This window comes from Pezoporus flaviventris, unplaced genomic scaffold (genome assembly GCF_033815535.1).
Source record: "Pezoporus flaviventris isolate CSIRO_AGI_PZ_B2104156 unplaced genomic scaffold, CSIRO_AGI_Pfla_v1 ptg000030l, whole genome shotgun sequence".
In the NCBI taxonomy this organism is placed as follows: domain Eukaryota; kingdom Metazoa; phylum Chordata; class Aves; order Psittaciformes; family Psittacidae; genus Pezoporus; species Pezoporus flaviventris.
In genome coordinates this window covers 1171412-1196412 of record NW_026892578.1, presented here as the reverse complement: position 1 = coordinate 1196412, position 25001 = coordinate 1171412, and the positions used below count along the sequence as shown (strand labels likewise).

The 25001-nt window shown below is 39.8% G+C and overlaps 1 protein-coding gene and 1 long non-coding RNA gene across 3 annotated transcripts; both read left to right on the top strand.

Annotated features, from left to right (window-relative positions):
* LOC133272486 (interleukin-1 receptor type 1-like) lies at positions 1 to 22301 on the top strand. Of its 2 annotated transcripts, none has more exons than XM_061459628.1 (13): positions 1 to 47; positions 1472 to 1553; positions 4198 to 4468; positions 5267 to 5333; positions 5775 to 6006; positions 7623 to 7812; positions 8882 to 9056; positions 10248 to 10313; positions 14671 to 14791; positions 17746 to 17891; positions 19354 to 19497; positions 20537 to 20701; positions 21585 to 22301. In XM_061459628.1, the coding sequence occupies exons 4-13, from the start codon at positions 5273 to 5275 to the stop codon at positions 21959 to 21961; spliced, it is 1677 nt and encodes a 558-aa protein (XP_061315612.1). In that variant the 5' UTR covers positions 1 to 47; positions 1472 to 1553; positions 4198 to 4468; positions 5267 to 5272; the 3' UTR covers positions 21962 to 22301. The 2 variants fall into 2 exon arrangements, with proteins under 2 accessions (XP_061315612.1, XP_061315611.1); XM_061459627.1 differs by having other exon boundaries at positions 17704 to 17891.
* A 9-nt stretch (positions 22302 to 22310) lies between these two features.
* Positions 22311 to 24773, top strand: LOC133272491 (uncharacterized). Its single transcript, XR_009744452.1, has 2 exons — positions 22311 to 22553; positions 23494 to 24773. It is a non-coding gene; the product is annotated as an uncharacterized LOC133272491 (long non-coding RNA).
* Positions 24774 to 25001: the final 228 nt, after the last annotated feature.

Genomic DNA, 25001 nt, shown 5'->3' with positions numbered 1-25001 from the left:
TGTGGCGGGGGTCCGGTTGGTTTGGTCGGCGCAGGGAGCGGATGGAGGTGAGGAAGGGCAGCGGGTAGCGTCGGGACAGCCGTCTCGCTCCCTCCGAGGTTCGGCTTCCAGCGCCGCCGGCGTGAACGGGACGGGAGGCGGCGGGGTGTCTGGCAGCGGCTGGGGCAGCCGGGCTTTTCCTCCCGCCTCACCGCGGCCCGTTTGGCAGCGTGGGTAGCGGGCGGTGGCGAGGGGGACTCTCCATCGTCCCCAGGCCGGTCAGGTGTCCAGTTGAAGGCAGGATCAACTCCTTGTCAGGTAGACTGAAGTGCTGGTAGTTCACAAAACCCCAAACCCTTGTTTTCTGTTAATTTCAGACGTGTTTTGATACGCGGTGTAGAGCTGCTGATTTGCCACCGAATAGCTTCCTTGGAAGTCATGGTTTTGGTCTTGCATTTCTGTCTGTTTCCTTGTTGTGTATTGTGTTATACACCTATCCTGTGTTAAACAGGATGGGAAGTGTGGTATAAAAATGAGGACTAGGAGTGCTGAACCGTATTTTTTAGTGTACTTGTAACAGGAAGCAGCATAAAGCTTGGCATGGATTTTCTTGACCCAGTAAACCACTACAGAAAGTTTTTATTGCATAACCATAATAAAACAGGCTCTTGTTTAGAATCATAATAGAATCATTGAATACCAGGTGGGAAGGGACCTTAAGGATCATCTGATCCAAGCTTTTAAACTGTTCACATGCAGGAGCAAGGCTTTGTGTGAAGGAGGTGTCTGCAGAAACAGCAGTACCAAACTTAGCAAGGAGCTCCTGCTCTGGCAGTCTTGGACCTGTGCTGGTCACAACTGAGGTTGGCAGCAGCATGTGGAGCCAGACCTTGGCAGGAGTAAACTACCCAAAGCTACTGAGATGGATGAAGGTTCTGTTTGTTTCCAGCAGCAGCTCCTAAGTTTGAAGAATTTTCATCAGGAACTTGAGCAAAATGCTGGATGTGTTTTGTTTTCCTTTGTAAATTCGGCAACAGCACACTCATTTGACTTAGACTGTTGGTATGTGCCTGGATTCTCAAAAAACAGGCTGGAGTTACTAAGTGAACATGCTCATCTTTCATATAGATTGTGAAATTGGAATGCTGTAAAAGCCAAGAGATTGACATAAAACCCCTTGTATAAAAATTGTTTTATAATGCAGAATCTTTAATTCAGCTATTTTAAATTAATCCTTAAATAGCCATTACTTTTTCTTTTCTTTTTTTTTTTTAACAGTATTACTGATTTCCTTCCTCTGAGAGAAGTACATTTATTTTTTAATACTTTGCATCATTGTGGGTTTGATACATTTTTATCTGCATGAACCCTTCTGGTCCTTTTAAATGCCTCTTAATTGTACTTTGAAAATGTTAGAGGAAAAGTAATAACTTACTTTGGACTTAAGTAAGAAATATTCCACACTAAACTCCACATTACTCCATATTGACAGGTAGCAGGGGGTGAAATGACATAGAAAAGTCTTCGAAGCGCTGACTGCGAAATGAGCTCCTTCCACTTCATGCCAAAAGGAGGTACTGTTTTGAATTGAACACTGAAAAGATCACTTTTTTCAAGGTGATCTGGGTGCTGTCATTGCTTCCAGTTTGATGTGAGGTTGAAGTGGGAGGATAAGTAGCTCTTCACTGTGCTAGAATCAACTGGTGCTGGTTGGTTATGAAGAGCTACAGGTATCTGTACAGTTATGTAGAGATACAGATGGTTTTTAATTCTCCTGTGCTTTGGTAGAAGTTGTGGCAGTACCTGTAACAAACACGTGGTTCAGATTCACATTTAGAGCGGTGAACTTCGAGACAAAGTTCAACTGGAATTTAGCTTATAAAGATTTAATTATTGCAGGCTTCTTTGCAAATATTCTTCTTTGACTTCTTTCTTCATTTTGATGTAGCTTCAAGATAATGTCTTGTATAATGGGTTTTCCATAAGGGTAATGCGTTTGTGTAATCATGCAACTTGCAGGATTGTCTGGAAAAGAGGCATTTAAGGTTGAAAGTTTGTGGTCGTCACTTTGCTGACAGAATACCACAATGGATAACCAGATCCACTTTTAGAGGGTACTTCTGCATCATTTTGTGTGACTCAGGGTTCACACATGCCCCTGTGAAATCACAGAACCATAGAATGGTTTGGGTTGGAAGGGATCTGAAAGATCATCTAATTCCAACCCTCCTGCTATGGTCAGGGACACAGAATGATCAGCTGCATTTTGTTTAAATGTTGAGTGTGTTAAGACCAGAAAGTTGGGACCTTGGGAAAGTGGTAGACTGGAAACAAGGTATAGGCTGTTAAAATTTGATCTTGCTTTGCTGTTGTAGTTTAACCCTGGTAGGCAGCTTAACAGCTCACTCCTGTTGACCACAGTAAGCACAAGGAACGAGGTGTGAGCTCTATGAATTGTTGTGGTGGGTTGTATCTTGGTTTGGTGCTTGTACTTTGGAGCGTGTGGCCACATGTGTTTGGTTCTTCACACCCTCCCTACCCTGTTTCAATTAAACTGTATTGAAGTGTTTCTTAAAAAGTGAATTCAGTTCTCTTATATAGGTAGGCTACTAAATTGGGACATTTTCCACTTCTGTGCCGTTATGTTATTTGCAAAGGTGGCAATGAGTTGCCTTTTAAGCACAATTTCTGTGGTGTTCTGTATGGCTCAAAGGCTCAGGATCTGAGCCTTTCTGTAATGAATCCACATAGATAGTGATCAATATTTAGAGCCACTTAAATTAACAGTGATGTGCTGATACACATTCAAGGGGCTTAGATGCTTTCTATGCTACTGTCTTGAGCATTTTTTCATTGTGCCAGCCTTTGCAAGGAACTGTCATGTCCATGTATTTATAAGTTATTTACAAGTAAATTCTGCTGCATGCAGACTTAGGGACCTGGGATGTCTATAAACCTATTTTTATGGCATTTAAAGTTGGTAATGTACCTAAGGCAAGTAAAAGGGCAAGTTCTGAGAAGATAGGCACCCTTCAGAGAACAAAATGCCAGTATCCTAAATTAGGTCAGCATGTTTCCTGCTTCTGTTTTCAAGGTGGTAATTTTAGACATTTGAAGGAGCAGTAGTAAGTTGTATTTTAACTGTGGGAAGATACATATTAGGAAAGTAACTTGGAAATCAAACCTTTTAATTTTTAGTAGCTTGAACCACAAACATGATTGGTGGTGCAGGCTTTTGTTTGTTGTTGGTTGTCTTTCCCCTCACCTATTCTTAAAAGACTTCACATACATTTTTCCTTTGAGCCCAGCAAATTTTGAGCTGAAGCAGTGTTCCAGACTAAGTCTGTAGGCAGTGTCATGAGTGAAATTGCCATTCTCTCTACATAAGTGAGATTTCTGAGCTTCTGTGGTTGTATCACAAGGCCATTTCATATTGCTGAGACTGGGACAGAAGGCACTACAAGGCTAAAGTTGTTAGGTATCTTAACAGACATCTGCTGTTAACAGACATCTGCTGTTAACAGACAAGTTTGCTGCTTCACATTTCTGGATTTTGGGTAGTGTTTCTGTGTATGGTCTGCTTAAGAAAAAGTGTATAAACCTTGTGTGCTCACTTGAAACTGCCTGACCAAAACAGAAATGCTCTATATGCTGTGAGGTATTGTGACTACTTTTCTCTTCTTTCTAGAGTTCTCAAGCTTTACTGCTGCAATATTTGATGGTGGTGTGTGTGCGTGAATTTTGAAACAGTAGAACTTTTAAAAAGTTGAGCTTTAGCATAAAGTATTATAAAGATAGCCACCCATGGTACTGAAGACCAGTAATGGATGCAAAATGTAAAGCTTAACCTGTTGGATCGCTTAACTATTTTTCTCTTGCCCTAAATTTAAGTATTCTTTGTTTCCTTTTAGTGGTTAAAACTATCTTACAAAGTAGCTCCTTATGCCTGGTTTTGGTGTGTGCTTGACGCCTGTGTAATCTTATGTTATTTTTGACAGAAACTTTATTTACCAAAAGCCTTTGCTAGAATTCATGGTCAAAACTGCAAGTTTTGTTGTTGCTCTTTTGTTTTCAGTCATCTCTCTAGTGTAGGCAGAGGGATGCTCTTGCTTTTACATTTAGGATGTCTGTGGAAAATTTGGGGTTGTATGGATATGTTGCTGTCCAAATAATGTGTTTTGTAAAATCCATTTTTTTCCTCTTCTCCACTCTTTACAGGTAAATTGAAACTCCAAGAATGAAGTGTCAGCTCATTTGCAAGTTAAAGGAAAACCACATACAAGGCAACTAAATAAAAACTATGGTATCAGTGTTTTGTCAGTTGAACTGTCCAGAAGAAGTACGTACTCGGAAGCTGTTACACTAAAGTGTTGAACTCTGCTTTGTGTTTCCCTCCCTACTACCCCAACATACCTGCATGTGAAATGTTTCAAAAGAAGGAGCTGGTGTGGCTTATTTGTCACTAAAGTGATCTACGCTGGGTATAAAAGTAAGTCAAGGCCATGAGTGTTTTTCAGGGAACACCATCTCCTCTTCCAGCCATTTCTAGCTGGGTAGAAGCCACATATTAACTAGGACCTTTGTAATGAATATTTTGCAATGGGCCACTTACGTGGGAAAACAGATTGCTTTAGGGTGGGAGGGAGCAGCATGCAAAATAATCAGGAACTGAGGAAAGGCAAAACAGGTAAATGCAGACCTTAACTGATAAGGAGCTGTCAGAAGGCAAAGGAGTTAAGTGTTTTCCAGGTGGTTGATAGCAGAAGGCTTTGGAAGATGATGTCTTCCCAAGAAAAAGTAGCCACATGTGAGAGGGGAGCAGGACTTGGTTGAGATTTAGATGTTTTGTGGAAGACACTTGCAGGCCATGAAGGCAGTGGGTGTCTGTTCAGTCACATCTTTGGAGAAGGCTGCAAAGAAGTCCTGAGATGTGAAGTGAAATTACAATTCTCAAATGCTTTGTTTTCTGTCTGACCACAGCAATTCATATTAGCCGCTGTTTCCACACACTTAAGTGCCAGATCACACTGGAGTTACAGCGTGCTTGTCCTCTTTCAAAGAGCTACAAGTTCATCTGCACTTAAAAGCAGTGTTTCCTGAACTGTACAAGAACATTTTGAAGAATGAAACCTTATACGTCACTGCATATCTGTAGTTGTGTCTCTTCTAAACATGTGGAAAGAGGAGTAGATGACTAATGCTTCTTATTAAGAAGTAATGCAGGGTGCAGAGAACAGCACAGCTTGAACACTCTTACTACACTAATGAAAAAAATTCTTCTTTGCAGCAAAAGATGACATCTAGGTTTTTGCTTATTGGCCATCTCATTCTACTGATACCTCTGCTCAGCGCTGGTAAGTTAAATGCATTGTTGAAATTACCATTTTAGAAAAGAACACCTGCAAGAGATGAGCGGTGTGTATTTAGCAGAAAAGAGCTACTGAGAGCACCATAGTGGATTTGGTGTTTGGTGTTGCTTTAGCATATTGGATATATGCTGAATGCCTCTTCTTGGGTTGAAGTTGGGGATGGAATGAACAAATCAACATAAATATTTTTAAATCTAGCCACATAAATTTAGGGTACTTTAGCTTCTCTCTGATTCCTCTGAAGAAAGTCCAAAGAGATTGGTTTCCGGAACTTAAAGGTAGCTGTTGAATGCCATCTTCAAGAGTCATGCTGTAGCTCTGGTCCTGAAAGCAGTAGGACTCAGTTTCCTTTATAATTAATTATTAATATTTTAAAAGTATATATATTAAAAGCATTGATATTTTTTTCATTTTCTTTTTCAATAGAAGAATGCATTATTTGTGATTACTTTGTACTTGTTGGAGAGCCTACAGCTATTACTTGCCCAATATTTATATCGCCAGCCCTTCAATCTGATTACAATCTGACGTGGTATAAAAATGGTAGTTCTACACCAGTAACCACAGAGAGATGGGCCAGGATCCATCAGCGACAGGACTTGCTTTGGTTTATTCCTGCAACGCTGGAAGATTCTGGACTTTATGAATGTAATGTAAGGTAAGGAAGAAAGGAGGGAAACAGCTGGGTGCTAATACAGGTGTGATAATACATTTGTGGAACTTGAATGTACAGAATTTTTTGTTTTTAATAGAGAGCTTAGATCAGTTAAAAGCACTGTTTTGACCATGTTTTTTGTTTCTGTGTGCTGCCTTTTTTGATTTCCTTCCACACATGTAGCACTGCAGAAGTGGTTCATACAGAAGACTCTTTATCTTAAAGCATGATAATATTACCAATGGTCTCTGTGAGTGGGTTGCTTTGTTCATTTGTTTTGGATGCAGTATCACCACATACAGACTTTCTGAGGATCATATCGGCATTTGGGGAATCCTTCTAGAAATTTTAAACTAAAAGGCAGAAAACTATTGTTATGTTTTGTTTTAAAACATTACCAAATGTTCCTGATCAAAACTGAGAATGTATCTATCTGAACAGCAAAGCAATGTGCTATAGAGTTATGTGTACTGGTGTGCATACAGTTATACTGAAGGCATTTGGGTTTTGAGTGTAGTAACAGTGATCAACAAAAACTTCCAGTGTCTCAGGCCTTTGCACCTTCTTGCTCCAGAATTGGTAATGAAGCTAAAATTGGAAGTCAGAAGAAATGTAATCCTTTCAAGGCTACCCAGTTAAATAATTTTGATTTAGTCTTTCCTGCTATTTCTAGCAATTCTAGCTATAAGATGTATTCCTGTGGACACCTCACATCCCTGGCCCGCATAAAGATCAGTGGGACAAAAAACTTGAAGTTCAGTTGTGTTAATTGTAGGCTACATTTTGTGCATCATTCACTTAAACCTTAATGGCAGAGCTTTTCAGGTGCAGTATGTAAATAGTATATAAATTAGTGTATTGGAGTTAATGCCAGGACTGTCCAAACATGTAGTTCACCCTTCTGGAAACTTCTCCCTTAGCATAGTGTTGAGAAATAAAGAGTTGAGTGAAAAATTATTAGAGAGTATTCCTTTACTTCTGGCATCAGCTTCTGGTTTCTAGTGCCATTCATCCTCTGCAGAGCTACTGTACTACAGGTTATTGTGAGCTCTTGCTGCAAAATGACATTTTCGCATCATTGTTGCACCTTGATGTGTATGTTATTCAAAAGCTCTGCTTCTCTTTCGCTAAGACTTGCAGCCTTTTTTTCTTGATACGTCTCTCCAAGGAATGCTGAGATAAATCTGTCTTCTGTTCATTTGGGAGAGGATGTTCCAGAGCAGATATGTTTTAGGGTACCCTGCACTACTGTGTTTTTGCAAACGTAGCGCTGAAAATGGCAAGGGTAGGCTGGTGCTGGAGGCTCTGTAGAGCATCAGCTCTGAGGATTCCTTGCATCCCCTTTGGTGCTTTCAGAGCAGACCTTACTTCTGCTCACAACACACAATCAGAGCTTATTTGCATGTCTCGATCTGGAACAGGGGGTGAGGAGCTGAGGGGGATGTTTAAGAGCTAGGGGGCATGTAGAAGGGGTGTTAGAGGCAAGGCTGGTGGAGATGTGGAAGTCTCTCTGAAAAATCCCCGACTTGCTGGAAACAAAGAACCTTATTGCTAATGACTTGGTGGAAGCAAGGAACCTTATTGTCAGTGATGTGACTTCTCTGCCATTCTCATTACAGGAGCTTTAACTACTCTAAGAAAAAAACTATAAATTTAGCAGTTTTTAAGAATGATAACAGTTTGTGTTTTAATGGAAAAATGAGGTTTGAACAAAAAGTGACAAGCAGAAATACTGGAAAGATAATATGTCCTGATCTAGAACATTTTAAAGATGAAGACAATAATCAGCCTGAAGTACACTGGTATAAGGTAAGGTGCATGTGTTTTTCATATATACAGAATACAAAATAGTCTATTTAAAATGTTTTATAAAATAACTGTGTAAAAGCAGCTTTTGGAAGGAAAGATTTAATTTCCTCTACAGTTTGAGTAAGGTATCTATCTTGCTACAGTACTGGGGAGGTGTAAGGAGGTATAGGAGGTATGTTAAAAATCCAGTTGTCCATTTTTGGATTGCAAGTTTTTTTCAGAGTCAAAAACGTGTTTTGGCTTGTTGATTTATGAAAATCTAGTTTATTCTTTGGTTATTTCTTGTATGTAATAAGTTTAAAAGCTTAGATAGTAAGTTTAAAAGCTTACATGTTTCTTTAAATACAAGGCTCTGCATAATTAATTTCAGTTTTTCAGAATATTAGGCTTGTCCTATCTGGTGATCATGGTGTGGTATTATTATGCCTCTTGTTCTGTTTTTGCCAGAGTACTCTGTAGACTATGCAAGCTTAGAAACACGTATTTTGTGTTAAGGTAAAATTCTAAAGTAGCTTAATTCTGATGCTGGTATTAAAGTAGATACCTGAGCCTGTACATGTATAGGTGCAGTACCAAGGTTATTTTACATCTTTTGAGATGAAATGATTCTACACTGCTTATAGGTCAGGAAAGAGTGTTTTTCACTGCATTTGCACTGCCACAGAAACAGCAATACACCCAGCAGCACGAGGCACTGCTACAGCAGTTCTCATTCATCTTGGCAAACTGGCAATGCAGGCATGTATTCTCATAAACATGTGTAATAACTTCTGTTGCACTTGAGATATCTAACTGTCAAGCTATTAGATGAAGGCAGTGAACTAAAACACAGCATTTGAAAACTCACAGGATTGGCTGCAGTGATTTTTAGAAAGTGCAAATGCAACAAGGCATCATCAGACTTCCTGTTGGAGTGTAATGATACTTGGATAAGAACCCATGTTGTGTCTTGCAGAAAAAATAAATCGGTATTTGTCAAGTACTTTAATAATCTGTAGAGTTCAGTAACTTATTAAATATTATCAGATTATTAGTTCCCTTAAATTACAGGTACTTTTGATATGTTTAGGAGTGTAAGCCTGGATTTCTTGAAGACAAGAGACTTCTTTTGGCAGAGGGTGAAAATGCTGTCTTGATTCGCAATGTAACTGTACAAGACAGAGGAAACTACACATGCCGTATGGTGTACACATACCTGGGAAAGCAATATAATGTTTCAAGAACCATGAGTCTAGAGGTTAAAGGTGAGTGCACTGAGGTTACTCTCTTCTCTTTTTGGCTCTGCTGTAAATGTTTGTATGAAGGCATAAACTATTTGGCATGTTACTTTTCAGCTCTGTGAAATTAGAGTTGTAATCACCTTCAATTAATTTTTCCCTGAACGGAAAATTGAAATGCAGTGGTGCATGTTAATTCCTGATGCATTTTGAGTATTGCTTCTGAGGAGGAATTGTCATGGAGCAATGAGAAATGCAGGGTTAGGAATGAGAATTAGGAGGAAGGAGTGATTACTAGGGGGGTTGAGTGGATGTGTATTTTTGCTAAAACAAATAATGCACTATTAAATTAAATAAAAAGGATTTTTTTTTTTTTCTGAGACCATCACAGTAAAACACCTGCTTGTGGCCCTGTTGGTGAACTTGCTTACAAAGTTTAGTAGAATCTCAATTGATGGGAAAGGAGATGTGACAAGCTGTATAAATATTGTAAAGTTAATAAATCTTCCTCTGGAAAGGATTGGCTTTACTTGTTGGCACTTGGCTTTGCTCTTCTGCACAAAGGGCTCAGAACTGGCTGCATTACTGTCCCAGTACTGTCATTTATTGCTGTGATTATTGTGATTGCATCTTTCTAGGTAGCATTGCTGATGACCTTGCCAGTACCATGGTAGTATCGTATCAGAAAAGTTAGTGGGATGCAAGGTGTTAATTTTTTAGATAAAATCCAAATTCTGACTTTAGATAGGTAATACAAGAACAGTGGGTTACTAGCAGTGAGTTTATACATCATGCAGCCCAGTTTAAGTGTGTGCTTGTTTACTCTTTTACTTAAATAGATATTCACCTGGTCTAGGAGTTTGTTGATACAATCCCTCTTCCTTTTCCATCTGTCTGACAAAGCTAATCGTATGTTTTTGGTTTGTTTTCTGGTTTTTATATTACTTTGATATCAACTATCAGTAAATCTGATTTTCTTTTAAAAGTATTTTTAAGATAAGCTAAAGCCTTTTGTTAATTTGGAAGCTAAAATAGAATAATTTGGATAGAGTACAGCAAATCTCATGAGATACTTTTGTTGTAAATTTGAAAGTGGTAGTAAGTGTGGAGCTACAATAATACCAGACAATAAAATAAAACCATTGTAAAACTATCAGTTGAAGTAAATTGTGGAAAATTTCTTGCCTGAAGATTTATTTTTCTCTTTGTTTCTGTTAGAAAGACCCCTGCAGATGAGGCCAGAGTTTATTTATCCGAAAAATAATACAATTGAAGTAGAACTTGGTAAGTAGTGACTATTTAAGAAGTCATTAACATTCAGTGAAACCAATAAGCCACTGGTCTGTCAGAAATAACACATGAAGAGTTCCACTGACTTCAGCAAGAGTGGAAGATAGGCGCGTGGATTGAGAATATCTGGAAGACAGAGAGTATTATTCCTGCAAGTAACTGGGGAGTGGGGGAGGAGGTGGCACACAGACATGACATGATGACTGTGGGCCTAAGATTGGAGTCTCTTGACCAGCAGTGTTGGGTAGGATGCATTTATGTATTTATTTTATTCTTGCCATCTGTCCTTTGTACCACTTCCCAGTGTCCATGTCTTGACATATCTTCAGTATCCATGGAAATATGGTTACACATGTACAACATGTTAGGATAGTTACCAGTTGACCAGTTCAGTAGTTTTTCTTCCTCTGTTTCCTGTCTCCTTTCCCTCTCCACAACTTGGATTTTATTCCTCTATCTAGGGCATTGAAAGCTTTCTGATCTTTTGTGAAACAGTAGGCTGCTAGTTGATGGATATCCCACATATTGTTTATCTCAGAAATTTTTTAAATAAGAGATTCTGGATATAAGGAATAACTTATTTCCAGTGAGGTCAGCCAGGCAGTGCAGCAGGCTGCCCAGAGAAGATGTGCAGTCTCTGTCTTTTGAGGTTTCGGAACCTGGATAAATCTTTGACCAGTCTGGTCTGTTCTCAGAGCTGGTCCTGCTTTGAGCTGGAAATTGGACTGGAGGCTGCCCAAAGTCCCTTCCAACCTCAGTTATTCTATGTGATTCTGTGGGCCAAGTGTATGGTAGGTTTGCTTAGAAAGACTTGCCTATACATGTTTAAATTGCACCATACATTGGACAGAGTTGTGTTCTATTGATGTAGTCCAGAAGAATGATGTTTGGAGCTGCTTGAACTGTAATGTTTTTTTTTTCTCATTGTGCACTAAGAGGGGAACTGTTTCAAACAAAATATTTGATTAGAAAGGGCATTAGCTGATTTTGGAGAAGTGTGATTTGTTATTTACTAGAATTTCCTAATGCAGCATCTAAGTTATCTTGTAATCCTTTGAGGAAGGATATTACCAATTGGGTAATTAGAGAAATTCTGAGGAAAGGTTGCTTTGGGTTTCTGGCTCCACATAGGAACCAAAGCAAGCACACGTGAAACTAAAAGGAGACATAATGGCTCCACCCACAAAGTTGGGTTTATTGTGGCTACTGAACAAACCCACAACATGGGTTTACTGTGGGCTAGTGAACAAGTACAAACAGTTCTCTACTACAGGGGATCCTTTAAAGGAAGTTGATGAAGGTTTTTGTTTTGATAGGGTTTTTGTTTGTTCTTTTTTCTTTAAAAAGGGCACTGCCATTGCCATTCAAAAGTATTCTCTGTTCTGTACCTTTAGTGTGACTTCCATTATTTAATGAAAAAAAATAAAATCTTTGCTCCCATTAAATGCCTGGCTGTGGGGCAGAACCTGGAAACACCTGCATGAACCTAGAAACATTTGTATGCTTTTTGAATGAGAAATTGCAGAAGGCTGTGTAGCTACTTAACAGTACATTCACGAATGTATGGAAATGGAGGGCATGAAATATTTGAGGGTTTTTCTTCCTTCCCAAGAGCTGTAAAATGCACTAAACCCCATCTTTAGAAAAATTCATTATTGTGAGGGGAGAGATGGGGGAGCATCTGTGGTTTTTATGTGAACTCTTGTTCAGGTAACTGCTTTGCATGTGAGCTAAAGGTTTATTCCATGCTTTTGATAGACACCATTCCTTGGTGGAAGCATCTAGATCTGATGTGGTTCTAGGAAACGAAACACCGAGATCTTTACATAGATCTGAGAGCCCACCTTCTCCTATCAAATCATGACTTCCATGGGTAAAATACAGAAGGAAAGGACTCCAAGAAAGCTGCTTACCTTCCTGTAAATGAAACTTTGAGGTACATTGGCAATAAATATATTCTGCAACTTGGCTTGCTCTCTTAATACTGAAGTATTCTGTAAGATCTGGACTCTTGGTGGCAAAGGAATGACAGGTGAGCTTATTCTGGGAGCAAAGTGTGAGAGTATTCAGAAACCATCCCAGTGGACAGTGTTGGCCAAAAGACTCTGATCTGGAGTAAAGATGTGTGTGTTTGCAAACATGGGATTCAGCTGCAGGGTATAGTTATTGATACATGAGTATCCGCATATGAGTTAGGGTCCTTAAGTCAAGGTGGTATCATAGAATCATAGAGTCATAGAATAGTTAGGGTTGGAAAGGACCTTAACATCATCTAGTTCCCCCTGCCATGGGCAGGGATATGATGCGCTAAATCACCCAAGGCCTCATCCAACCTGGTCTTGAACACTGCCAGGGATGGAGCATTCACAACCTCCCTGGGCAACCCATTCTGGTGCCTCACCACCCTAACAGGAAAGAATTTCCTTCTTATAGCCAATCTAAACTTCCCCTGTGTAAGTTTTAACCCGTTACCCCTTGTCCTGTCACTACAGTCTCTAATGAAGTGTCCCTCCCCAGCATCCCTATAGGCCCCCTTCAGATACTGGAAGGCTGCTATGAGGTCTCCATGCAGCCTTCTCTTCTCCAGGCTGAACAGCCCCAACTTCCTCAGCCTGTCTTCATACGGGAGGTGCTCCAGTCCCCTGATCATCCTCGTGGCCCTCCTCTGGACTTGTTCCAACAGTTCCATGTCCTTTTTATGTTGAGGACACCAGAACTGCACACAAAACTCCAGGTGAGGTCTCACGAGAGCAGAGTAGAGGGGCAGGATCACCTCCTTGGACCTGCTGGTCACGCTCCTTTTGATGGAGCCCAGGATATGGCTGGCTTTCTGTGCTGTGAGCGCGCACTGAAGCCGGCTCATGTTCATTTTCTCATCAACCAACACCCCCAAGTCCTTCTCCGCAGGGCTGCTCTGAATCTCTTCTCTGCCCAACCTGTAGCTGTGCCTGGGATTGCTCTGACCCAGGTGTAGGACCTTGAACTTGGCATGGTTAAACTTCATGAGGTTGGCATCAGCCCACCTCACAAGCGTGTCAAGGTCCCTCTGGATGGCATTCCTTCCCTCCAGGGTATCAACCGAACCACACAGCTTGGTGTCATCGGCAAACTTGCTGAGGGCGCACTCAATCCCACTGTCCATGTCAGCGACAAAGATGTTAAACAAGATCGGTCCCAACACCGATCCCTGAGGGACACGACTCGTTACTGGTCTCCAGCTGGACATTGAACCATTGACCACAACTCTTTGCATGCGGCCATCCAGCCAGTTCTTTATCCCCCGAGTGGTCCATCCATCAGATTGATGTCTCTCCAATTTAGAGACAAGGATGTTGTGTGGGACAGTGTCGAATGCTTTGCACAAGTCCAGGTAGATGACATCAACTGCTCTACCCCTGTCCATCAGTTCTGTAGCCCCATCACAGAAGGCCACCAAATTGGTGAGGCAGGATTTCCCCTTAGTGAAGCCATGCTGGCTGTCACCAAGCACCTTGTTGATTTTCATGTGCCTTAGCATGCCATCCAGGAGAATCTGCTCCAAGATTTTGCCAGGCACAGAGGTGAGACTGACTGGTCTGTAATTCCCCGGGTCATCCATTTTCCCCTTCTTGAAAATGGGGGTTATATTTCCCTTTTTCCAGTCATCGGGAACTTCACCTGACTGCCATGATTTCTCAGATATGATGACCAGTGGCTTCGCTACTTCATTTGCCAGCTCCTTCAGGACACACGGATGGATCTCATCAGGACCCACGGACTTGTGCACATTCAGATTTTTAAGATGGTCTCGAACCAGTTCCTCTCCTACAGTGGGTCTTCATTCTCAATGGGGGCTCAATTCAGTTGCCTACACATAGATGTCTAGTGCTGGTTTGAGTGGTCTGGCTATTCTAGCAGGACAAGTTTCTTGAAGATCTGAAGTCCTATCTGCCAGCTCCATACAGATGTCTTAGATGCTGGAGAGCATCTCAGATGTCAGCACACTGTGTACATGCAACTGATTTGAGCCCTGGAGATCTTTCAGTGGAGTCTGGAGAGCCGTTCAGTTGATAAGGTCCCGGTGTGTCCACTTGTATCTAAGTGGACTTGAGCAGAGCTGAACTCTGTTGCTAGCTTAGACATCTAGCTTATGTGTAGATGTGAACATTTAGACACCTACATTTAGGGTGCAGTTTATATCCAGGTCGGAGGCACCCAGGTGTGGATTACAAATGGATGAGTTTTAAGGACTCTGCTTTTCATAAGGTAAGTGGGTTTTTCCATATCCCTCCTTTTCAAAGCTGTTCCCCAATCACTTGATCCTGCTTCTGTTAGAAGACCTTCAGTTGCCATATTTGAATGTTTTTTGTAGGTTCTCATGTAGTTATGGAATGTAATATATCAAGTGGCATAAATGGCTTGATTCCATTCTGGCAAGTTGACGATGAGGATGTTGATATCTTTGATAACACCTACAGGGAACAGTATTATGAGTGAGTATAATACCTTGAACTGTAAATGCGTTTGTAGGTGAATTAAATGCAAAAATTTGCAGTGAATTCACAGTAAAGTTGAGTGCATTTGACTAGATGCCAGTAGTCATTGAAAAACTGATTAGAAGTCTACATTAAGTACATAATATTCATATTGCTTGGGATAAAAAAAAAAAAACAACAAACCATTTTATTATAAATACTGATTTATCAGATATAAATGTAATAATGCAATCATACGTAGGCTTTTATAATGCTGTTGTGAAACATGATTTTGTAAGGCTTATTTAGGCATCTGTTCTTATGCAGTCTTTTTTTGCTAATAGATTAAAGCCTGCCTTCTGGCATTAATATGGGAAGGATAGGTTGTTCCAAACAAAAATCACTTGACTTATTTTTATTTGTGAAGCTGGTCCTTTTCTAAGGACAGACACACTGCTAATCCTCAAGAACACAAAGCAGAAACTCTTGTTGTGAGACATTTAGGTTTTGGTGGGGTTTTTTGGTTGTTTTTTTTTTTTTTTTGTGTTCAGGAAAATCAAATACAATTGAAGCTGATAAAACCAGCAATTCTTTTGAGAGAGCAGGACCTTTCTCAGTCAGTGACTGGTCTATAACAGCATAGTGTGAATGTACTGTTTGCTTTCTCGTTTTATCAGTCACTGCTGTTAAATACAACCCTTAAAATACAGTATGAAAAGAAATAGAAATTCTCAGCTGATCAGCTCATAGTCATGCAGAAGCATTGCTCTCTCCACCAAGTGCCTTCATCAATACAAAATAAGAGAATTAGCTTTCATACTGCTTTTAAAACCATCTTTTTCATTGATCTCTATCTGGCCTCCAGAAAGAATCTTAGTTCTCCTTTGTCCCAGAGTTCCCTTAGAGTGAATTATTAGTTTCATTATAGATCTGTCTGCTTGGTTGTTTGCTTATAAATATAGGACCCCAGCTTGTGGTCTCTTAAGGTATATCTAAGTCCATTTTTCTTTAGGGCATGAGGTTTCTCAGCTTCACCAGTTAAGATACATGTGCAGCTCTGTGTAGCTGTTTTAAAGTTGTAGTAACTGCATCTTCTTCTGAAGCCAACTTGGTGCTGCCATTAAACACTTCCTGAAAAGTATTTAATATGTTACACTCAAAGCAATTCTCCCTTAAGATTTTTTTTTTATTACTTGGAAGTGATTTCTAGTACTCATCACTATCTTGCCTGATAATTTTTTTCATGCCAGAGGTAGAGATGTGCAAAATATGTCCTGTGCAAGTTCTAATTAGCATTAATAGTGCAAAGCAAATTAGCCAGTATCAGAGAAATTAATCTAATTGCAATAATAATGTTTTATTTAAAAAAATACTAGCAATTTCTTAGCAATTAAATTTGTGGAGCATTTGCTGATAGCAAACCACAGTGTAGGCATGGCCAATATTATGGACTTGAGGCTTACACCTGGGAGGTAACTCTTTGCTTGGAGGAAACTTAAAACTGACATGAATAAGTCTGAACATGTTGCAAAATGGGGATGTTTGTATTAGCATCCCATGACAGAAGTTGCTGGCCATTATTTAAGTAACAGAAACTGGTTCTTCAGGATGTTCTGCAAAATGAGTTTTCTTCCTTGAGTGTTTAAGGTGATGTCACTTCAGTATATAGAGTATATATAGATTCTAGTTTATAGGTGCCTTCCTACTGCAGTTCCTCCACACCTTACACTTGTAAATCTTAGAGTAGGATGGTACTTGGCATGATAGCACGTTGTATCTCCAACCTTCTTATTGCCGTTTGGTCCATGGTCACTCAGCTTTTGTGAATTCTTTGAATAATTATTTCCCAAGTTGGTTGACACCATTGGCTGTGGACCATATGGGCTTGGGAAGTCTATTAGTTTGCATAGAAAGGTCTCTGCTTTATCGTCAGTACAAAGAATCCTGGCACTTTTATTACTAGTTATTACTGGTTTGAATAGTCTTGCATTCACAGAATCACTTAGGTTGGAAGGAACCTCTTGAGATTGTGTAGTCCAACCCCCCTGCTCAAGCAGGGTCAGATAGAGCAGGTTGCTCAGTCCTCTGTCCAGCTGGGTCTCGAATATGTCTACCGTTGGAGACTTTACTACTTCTCTGGCCACCCTGTTCCAGTGTTTGACCACCCTGACAGTAAAAAAAAAAAAAAGTTCAGATGGAATTTCAGATGGGAAAGTGTTTCATTGCCTCTTGCCTGTCAGTTGGCACTACTGAAAGGAGCCTGGCTCCCTCTTCTCCACTCCCTCCCATCAGGTATTTAAACATACTGATAAGATCCACCACCCACCCCCTGCCCTGGAGCCTTCTCTTCTCCAGGCTGAACAGTCCCTGCTCACTTGCATGACAGATGATCCACTCCCTTAACCATTTTCATGGCCCTGCACTGGACTTGCTCCAGTAAATCTCATATGCTGAGGAGCCTAGAACTGGTCCCACTACTCCAGGTGTGACCTTGCTAGTGCTGAATAGAGGAAAGACCATGTCCCTCAACCTGCTGGCAGTGCTTTTCCTAATGCAGTTCAGGGACTGGGTATTTCTCCTCAGGTGCAGGATTTGCATTTTGCTTAGAACTTCATGAGGTTCCTCTCAGCCTACTTCTCCCACCTGTGAAGATCCCTCTGGATGGCAGCATGACCCTGGGGTGTATCAGCTATCCCTCTGAGTTTTGTATCATCTGCATAACTGCTAATGATACACTCTGTCCCACTCAGCAATCAAGGCCAGCAACCTAATATGTATGGAAAATGCCAAGTCACCTCTGGTTATGAAGTTGTTTGTTACAGGGGTGATATTTACTGTGCTTCACTGGCTTCTTAGTTTTATAGAGGTAAAAAATGAATGTTCTTTTAATAGTGGATAGATGAATCACATATTAACCAATGATATTTCAGTTTCTCTACAGATGTTTACTTTTTACCATTTTTTAATGACAGAGAGTGGATGCCTCATGGACTTGCTGTATCTGGAACAAAATTTAACATTTCAGAAGTGAAAGTAAAGGATTATGCACATAAATTTTTCTGTCACTTCATATATGGTTCTCAACAATTTACAGCCTACCTCAAATTGGAAAGCCCAGGTAAGAGATCAAATCTTGATAATATGGTTATCAAGATTGATCTCGGTTTGACAACATCTTACTTAGAGCTAAAACTGCATGATGTACTGTGGTGCAAAGTGGGCAGTGCAGCTCAATACCTTTCTTAGTGAAATTTTTGTTGTGTTATTAGCAAAATTAAAGAAAACACTCAATTTGTTTTGGCTTTTCTCATTCAGTGTTTTAGGAAACATTATTGAAACAGTCCAATTTATTTGAAGCAAGTATCATACCTCAGTGGAATACTGTGCTTTATTTTACACACTTGTACTTAAAGAAGCATGTGATTTGGAGGAGACTGTATTTCTAGAAGAGCAGTGAAAATGGCCAGTTCTCTGAAAAGCTGGGAAGGGAGACAAGACTAAGTGTGGACTGTCAAAAGGCCATGAATGTATATTTGGACCTGGTTGTGCTATCCTTCAGTAACAAATACTAGGCTTCAGATCGCAAGGAGAAAGGAGAGGAAAAAAAAATAAATCTACTTATGTAGTAGGAGAAACTCTAATAGTAATAATAATGAAGAAATGAAATAGTTGCTTGGAAAGGTTATGGACTTTCCGTTACTGATGCATGTGCTGTGTTATCACTTTCTGGATAGGCTCATGCATGTTGATTGGGAGCATCCTGCCACTTGTTGGAGAATGTGGCTTGTGCCCAGTCTTGTGCTCAGAGACAAGGATTAAGTTTGACCTATTGGTAGCTAGCAGGACATTTTCTTTTTAGTAGAAGAACTTAAAGGTAAAGCAGGCTTTGAAACCTCAAATGCAGGGCTGAAGAAAAATAGCCTCTGGTCTATTGAGCTTCAGTTGAGCTGATTTTGTCAGCTGAGAGCCAATCCTTCAACAGAAGTTATTCTCAAACTTGCCTCTAACTGGCCACATTGTAAAAGATTGACTAAAAAGTGGATCTGAGCTTTAGCTTGTTACGTAACTAAGTTCTTCATAAAGATTGTCAGGGTAAGATTTAACCTCACAAATCATTTAATATGCATGAACTGAAAAATGCAGTTTGTGGGGAGTGATTTTTTTTAGGACAGAAAATTAGTAAATTCAATGACAGATCTTCAAAGATGCTAGACAGAATGGAAAGCTGGGGAGAACAGCATGGTCAGGAATCACCTTCCCACCTTTGACTTTCTTGCTTTCTGACTGATAAGATTTTGTACAAGAATTCTCACTACTGTTGCCCTGGTCTGTATGTCAATATTTTCATGTTTCAGCTGAAGAGTAGCCTCATTTGCCACATAGCTAAAGTAACTCTTCTCTGAAATGGAATAGTAGGGTTTTTGAATATTTGCAGAAAGGAATACATGAAAAACTTCCAGTTCTATTTATTAATTCCTTGTTTAAAAAGTATTTTAATGGCTAAACAATTTCGTCTCTCTGGTTCTAGTGTATAACTGTGTGTTGTTTGTTTCCTCTCTTCTCATTCCACCCTACTGCAGGTCGGAACATTCAAGGTTACTTAATTGGAGGAGGAGTTTCTTTAGTATTTTTAGGTTTTTTTACTCTTTGTATCTACAAGATCTTCAAAATTGATATTGTGCTTTGGTATCGGGACTCCTGCCATCTTTTCCTGGGTAAAAAAGGTATGTTTGTGTAACAATACTCTGTATTGTAACAAGGCTCCACATTCCCTTGCAAAGCAATGAGCTAACCACATGGAGTGTGATCGGTCTTCCTTGGGATTTTTGAAAGGATAACATGTTTTTAGGATGCTTAAAATTAGTTCAGAAAACAAAAGCATCTGCAGGGGGAAAAATCAGCACCTTCCCAGGAATCCAGAACTGTCATTCCTTTCTCTGAAGACATATTTCAGTGGTTTGAATGGTGCTCTGATAGCAGTTCTTCAGATTTCTTTTAATTATCCTTCTTACAGAAAGGAGTAATACAGTGGAATTGTTTCTTACTTTCAATAGATGAACCAGGACAAATTTCACTTGCTTTCATTTTCTATTTGAAGGCACTTCCAATTATTTTACTTCCTGTAAATTCCTGTCATTCAGAAAAATGTTGCTAGGGGAGCTGTCTATGAGACTATGGTAAATCGTGGGTCATTTCCTGACATCTCAGAGGGGATACCTGGCTAGAGAAACAGAAGGTATTTTCTAGAGGTATCGAGATTCCATTATGTTTCTTTGAAGTCTTTTAAATTTGGTCTTTCTGAAAAGTTTGTTTCAGAATACCTAATACCATTCAGACCTTGAATTTTTCCAAATACTTTGGTTTTTGTTTTCATGTCTAAGTGGTTGCTGGGCTTTGAAACTCCAGGTTACAAAAATTACCTTTGAGTTATATGGCAGCTGTAATATTAAGTATTCAGTTGTATTACTAGAACCCCTATTTCCCAACATTTTTAAAATTTGGAGTTAAAAAAGAATATTAAAACCTACTTCATTTTACATGTCTCTTTTGCCTATTCAGATCCAGCATACTGAATTTTAGAAGGCTTGATTCTACAAATATTTCAGGCTTAGTATAATATATGCTTAGGTAACAGCAGGATTAGGACCTAAAACAATTATTCCAGTGGGGAAGAAACCCCAGAGTTTAGAGATTTTTGTTTGTTTGCTTGCTTTTGTGTCTTTAGAATCCATTCTCATATTACTTCTGTTGCTTGCTCTTTAGTTTCAGATGGGAAGATCTATGATGCTTATGTTGTGTATCCAAAAAACAGAGAGAGCTGCTTATATTCATCAGATATTTTTGCTCTGAAGATACTACCAGAGGTCTTAGAAAGACAGTGTGGGTATAACCTCTTCATATTTGGGAGGGATGATTTACCAGGAGAAGGTAAGTTACCTGAAGACAAATTACACTTGAGTTTTTTCTCATTGGCAGTTGCAAATACAACTCAGAAACAGACAATCAATCAGATGTGATTCTAAAAATCAACCACAATCAAATGAGCTATTTTCCTATTTTCTCTGCTGGATAATGAGAAATACAGCACTAGGTGCTTCTATGAAGTCTGTTAATCTTTGCCTTTCCCCTGACGTTGTTTGGCTCTTCCAGGTTTTTTTAGTGTCTGGCTAGCCTAGACATCTGCAGATGAGTTTTATTTGGCCTATGGTTTTGAAACTTGGTTTTTTTTGCTATTGCACCTGTGATGATGATAAAATGACATTAGCAAAACAAGTAGTTGATCGTTGGTAGCTTTCCTCTGTTTATGCAAAACAAGAATATGCAAGTGCATGCTGATGGGGTCAGATTGTGTTGCATTGGCCAAATTTCTACTTGTTGGCTAACGCAATGTAACTGCTTGCATGCTCTTACTCTATCCCTATTTGTGAGGTAAAGTGTGTTGGCTCAAATATTGTAGAATCACAAAATTGTTTGGGTTGGAAATTACCTTAAAGATCATCTAGTTCCAACCCCCTGCCATGAGCAGGAGCACCCAGCTTCTGCTAGACCAGATTGCTCAAGGCCCTGTCCAGCCTGGCCTTGAACACTGCCAAGGATGGGGCAGACACAGCTTCTCTGGGCAACCTGTGCCAGTGCCTCATCATCCTCATAGTGAAGAATTTTTTCCTAATATCTTATCTAAATCTACCCTCTTTCAGTTTAAAGCCATTCCCCCTTGTCCTATCAAACAGTGAGTGAAACAACTGCAACATGATAGTAACAAAAAATAGAAACATAAACCCTTCATTTTGTACAACCTTTTCCTCTACAGCTGTGATCAGCATCGCTGATGAAAAAATTCATCAAAGTAGAAGAGTGATAATTGTTTTAGTACCAGAACCCTCCTGTTATAGTATCCTAGAAGATGTATCTGAAAAGCAGCTAGCCATGTACAACGCTCTTATCCAAGATGGCATTAAAGTAATTCTCATTGAACTGGAAAAAATACAGGATTATGCAACCATGCCAGAATCCATCAAGTATGTTAAGCAAAAGCATGGAGTGATCCGATGGAAAGGGGACTTCTCAGAAAGGTCTCACTCGGCAAGTACCAAATTCTGGAAGAAAGTGCGCTACCACATGCCGTCCAGAAAAAATGGATCTTCATCAGGACTGCATTTGTTACCAAAAGACTTTAATTCTCCCTAAATAACAAAAGAAAAATGACACTTAATGACTAATTCCATTCACATGGTTGGTGATGGATTGATTGAAGGTCACATTTATCTGTTTTGTGCAGACAATCTTATCCAGATTTTTTGGACTGAAGGTACTACAACTTCATCTACAGATGTGAATCATTTTTTTTCTTCTGTCCAGAACAACAGAATGCTTTGAAATGCCATCAGTAGCACAGAGATGACATGAATATCACGTAGGAAGTACATGAAGCCTTTTCCAAGAATTGCACTGTGATTTGCTGGAAATTTTTTGTTATTAAAACTGAAAGGGGAGAAAAATTATCACCCCCCCCAAAAAAAAACAACCAACCAAACAACACAACAAACAACCTTATGTTTTATTACAGTTAAAGTTCGAATATGAAGAGAACTGCATTAATTACAACTATGATATTATGTAGTGGGGATGGTTGATGCCAGTAAGTGTTTTTCTTCCATTTTGTTTTAATGAAAGGACACAAAACTTCTTTGTTAAAAGTTTGTTACTTGTCTTATTCAGTTTGCCAAAAGATAAATCCCTCTGTGTTACTGCATCAGTGTGTTACCGTCCAAGAGAAAAGGTAAGAGACAAGCCCAGCCCCCTCAAAGTGCTGTTGAACCTGACAAAGCATAAATACTCTTCCCTGATCTTGTTGACGTTGTAAAGAACTGTACCATTTTTAGTCACTTGTCCCATGCAGGCAGCATAAAAATATCACTTTAATGCTGTATTGAGTCAAAAACCTACTCTCTAGAGGATTTCACACTGACACCCCTTCATCCCCTCTCCCACAGTTAAATGGCTTAATATATTTGTTCTTATTTTACCCAAATGGAACAATTAGCTTAATGATACAGACTGTGTCTCCTGGGGAGTATAGGATGGTTGGCTTCATCTGCCTTACCTTAAGGACCAGATCAAGCGGCTGCATGGTACCCACTTCTTGCAGGTTGCTCTTGCTGAAGGAGAGCAGGTTTTCTCTCCTGTTCCTAGCCAGGGAGTTGGCTCCAGCATTTATCAGCTCCGACAGCTGAAGCTGGCTGAATCAGCTATGGTGGCAGAAACCGTTCTTTTCCTTGGTATAGTTTAGTGAGTTTATCTGGTTCCTGGAGGGTTCAGGGTGATATGGAAGAAGAAAAGGGGTGGTAGGACCATGTATTTTGGCTCCAGCTGTGTTTAGAAAATAGAGCTAAAATTATATTGTTGCTTAATACTCTTTAAAGTGAAAGAGATGCCCTGGGTTGCCCCCTGCCGCTGCTTGTTTTTCTTCTTTCCCTCTGCCCTGATCCAAGGAATCTGAGAGGACCATGTACTGAATTTGGCTGGGACTAGTTGAAGTGGGACTGGAGCTGCAGCTTCCAAAGAGCTGTTTGGGAAAGGAAGTTGTTAAAACTTAGTGTGCATGTTGAGTGTAACTAGTGATGTACTTTCAGTTCTTTTTGGGGGGGAGGGAATTGATTGATTTTTAAACAGATTTGATTTTTTTTTTCTTTTAATGTGGCCTGTCTTTTTCCATACAGCTCCCTTGTCTTGGAACAACCAACTTACTATTGTGTCAAACTCCATCACTTGCCAACCTGTCCTTCAAGGCTGTTGCTAATACAGTACTGGGCAGAAATTTTCCCTTTGAGTTGATCCTGTGATATCTCCACTTTTTCACCTGACAAAAAAAAATCGTATTCTACGTCCTTCAGAATTTGTCTATTCATTTTGACACTGCAATGTTGGCCTTTTCTTCTTCATGGCTCAAGCATTTATCATGTTACGCTTCTGTTCTCAACCAAACAAGACTGAAAGTGTGAGGTGCTATCCCCTGGAAGAACTGCTTAGTGAATGCGGGATGGTGTGACCCTCATGTTCTGCCTGATAAGTGATAAAACCAGTGGAAATAGATTCCTCTCACACCTAAAGTGCTTTGTTTACCTTGGTGTATGCTGGAAAACTTGAAACTCTGCTTCTGAGAGACAGTGCCATCTGAGTTTTGTGAACTGAGTGTGTGTTTGGTAAGAATGAAATAAGTAAGAATCTCTTCATTTCAGGATAGGAGGGGGAAATAAGCATTTGAAACATGAGGCTTTCAAACTGCCATGGTACTGGAGTGTTTTACTGCTGAATGTCATGTATGCATATACAAGCACATGCTTGTATTCTGGTCTCATTCGATAGTTTGGTCAAGATGGGAGTGTCAAGGGCGGATCAGTTCTGGTCATGAAGTGCCACATTGACATAGCTGTCACACACAGCTTTTAAATCTGGTGTGTATTCTATGACAGCTTGTTGTAAGGTAAAGAGCCTGAAGGTACATCTAAAGTTACTGAGATCCATGTAAGCAAGGCTTGTTTCAGCTACCAGTGATAAAAGAACGTGGTAGGACAGAAGCTGTATGGTTTGCTCACAGACCTCCCCCTTAAGAAGATGCCTATATCAAATGTGAAGACTAGACCCTAGAAGTATGGTATTTGTACTCTGAGATCTAGGGTGTAATACTAACTTTACGCTTCCACATTGACAGCTCACACTACACAGGCCAGCCAACAGAGTTCCAGCAACTTTGGGCCTCCTGAATTATTTTTGCTGACTGGAATAAACTGAATGAAAAACTGCTACTTGTTATCCCTACCTTTAGGGAAAGGAAATTTATTTTACTGAGCCAAAACACTGATTTAAAAAAAAAATACTTGTTCCTTTTGCTATATTTATACAAATGATGTTAAAGTTTTCATGTGTTATGTAAAGGCAATTTGAAGAAAGGTATTTTTTTAAATTCAATAAAAGCACTACATATTTCTTTCCTACAGCACTGCTGGGTTTGTTTGTTTTTTTTTTTCCTTATTCCTTCACTAAAGAACAGCAAGCAGGACCCTGGCTGAGAGGGAGCTGCCAGCCTATGTTGTGTACTGATAGATAGTGAAATGTCTCATTTTCAAATGAACTTTAGCTTAATGAGGTACAGAAGTAGAAGCCAAATGCCTGTGATGACAGGGAGCTAGTCCAGAGCCCATCCATCTGAGAAGCTGCTTTGGTTTGT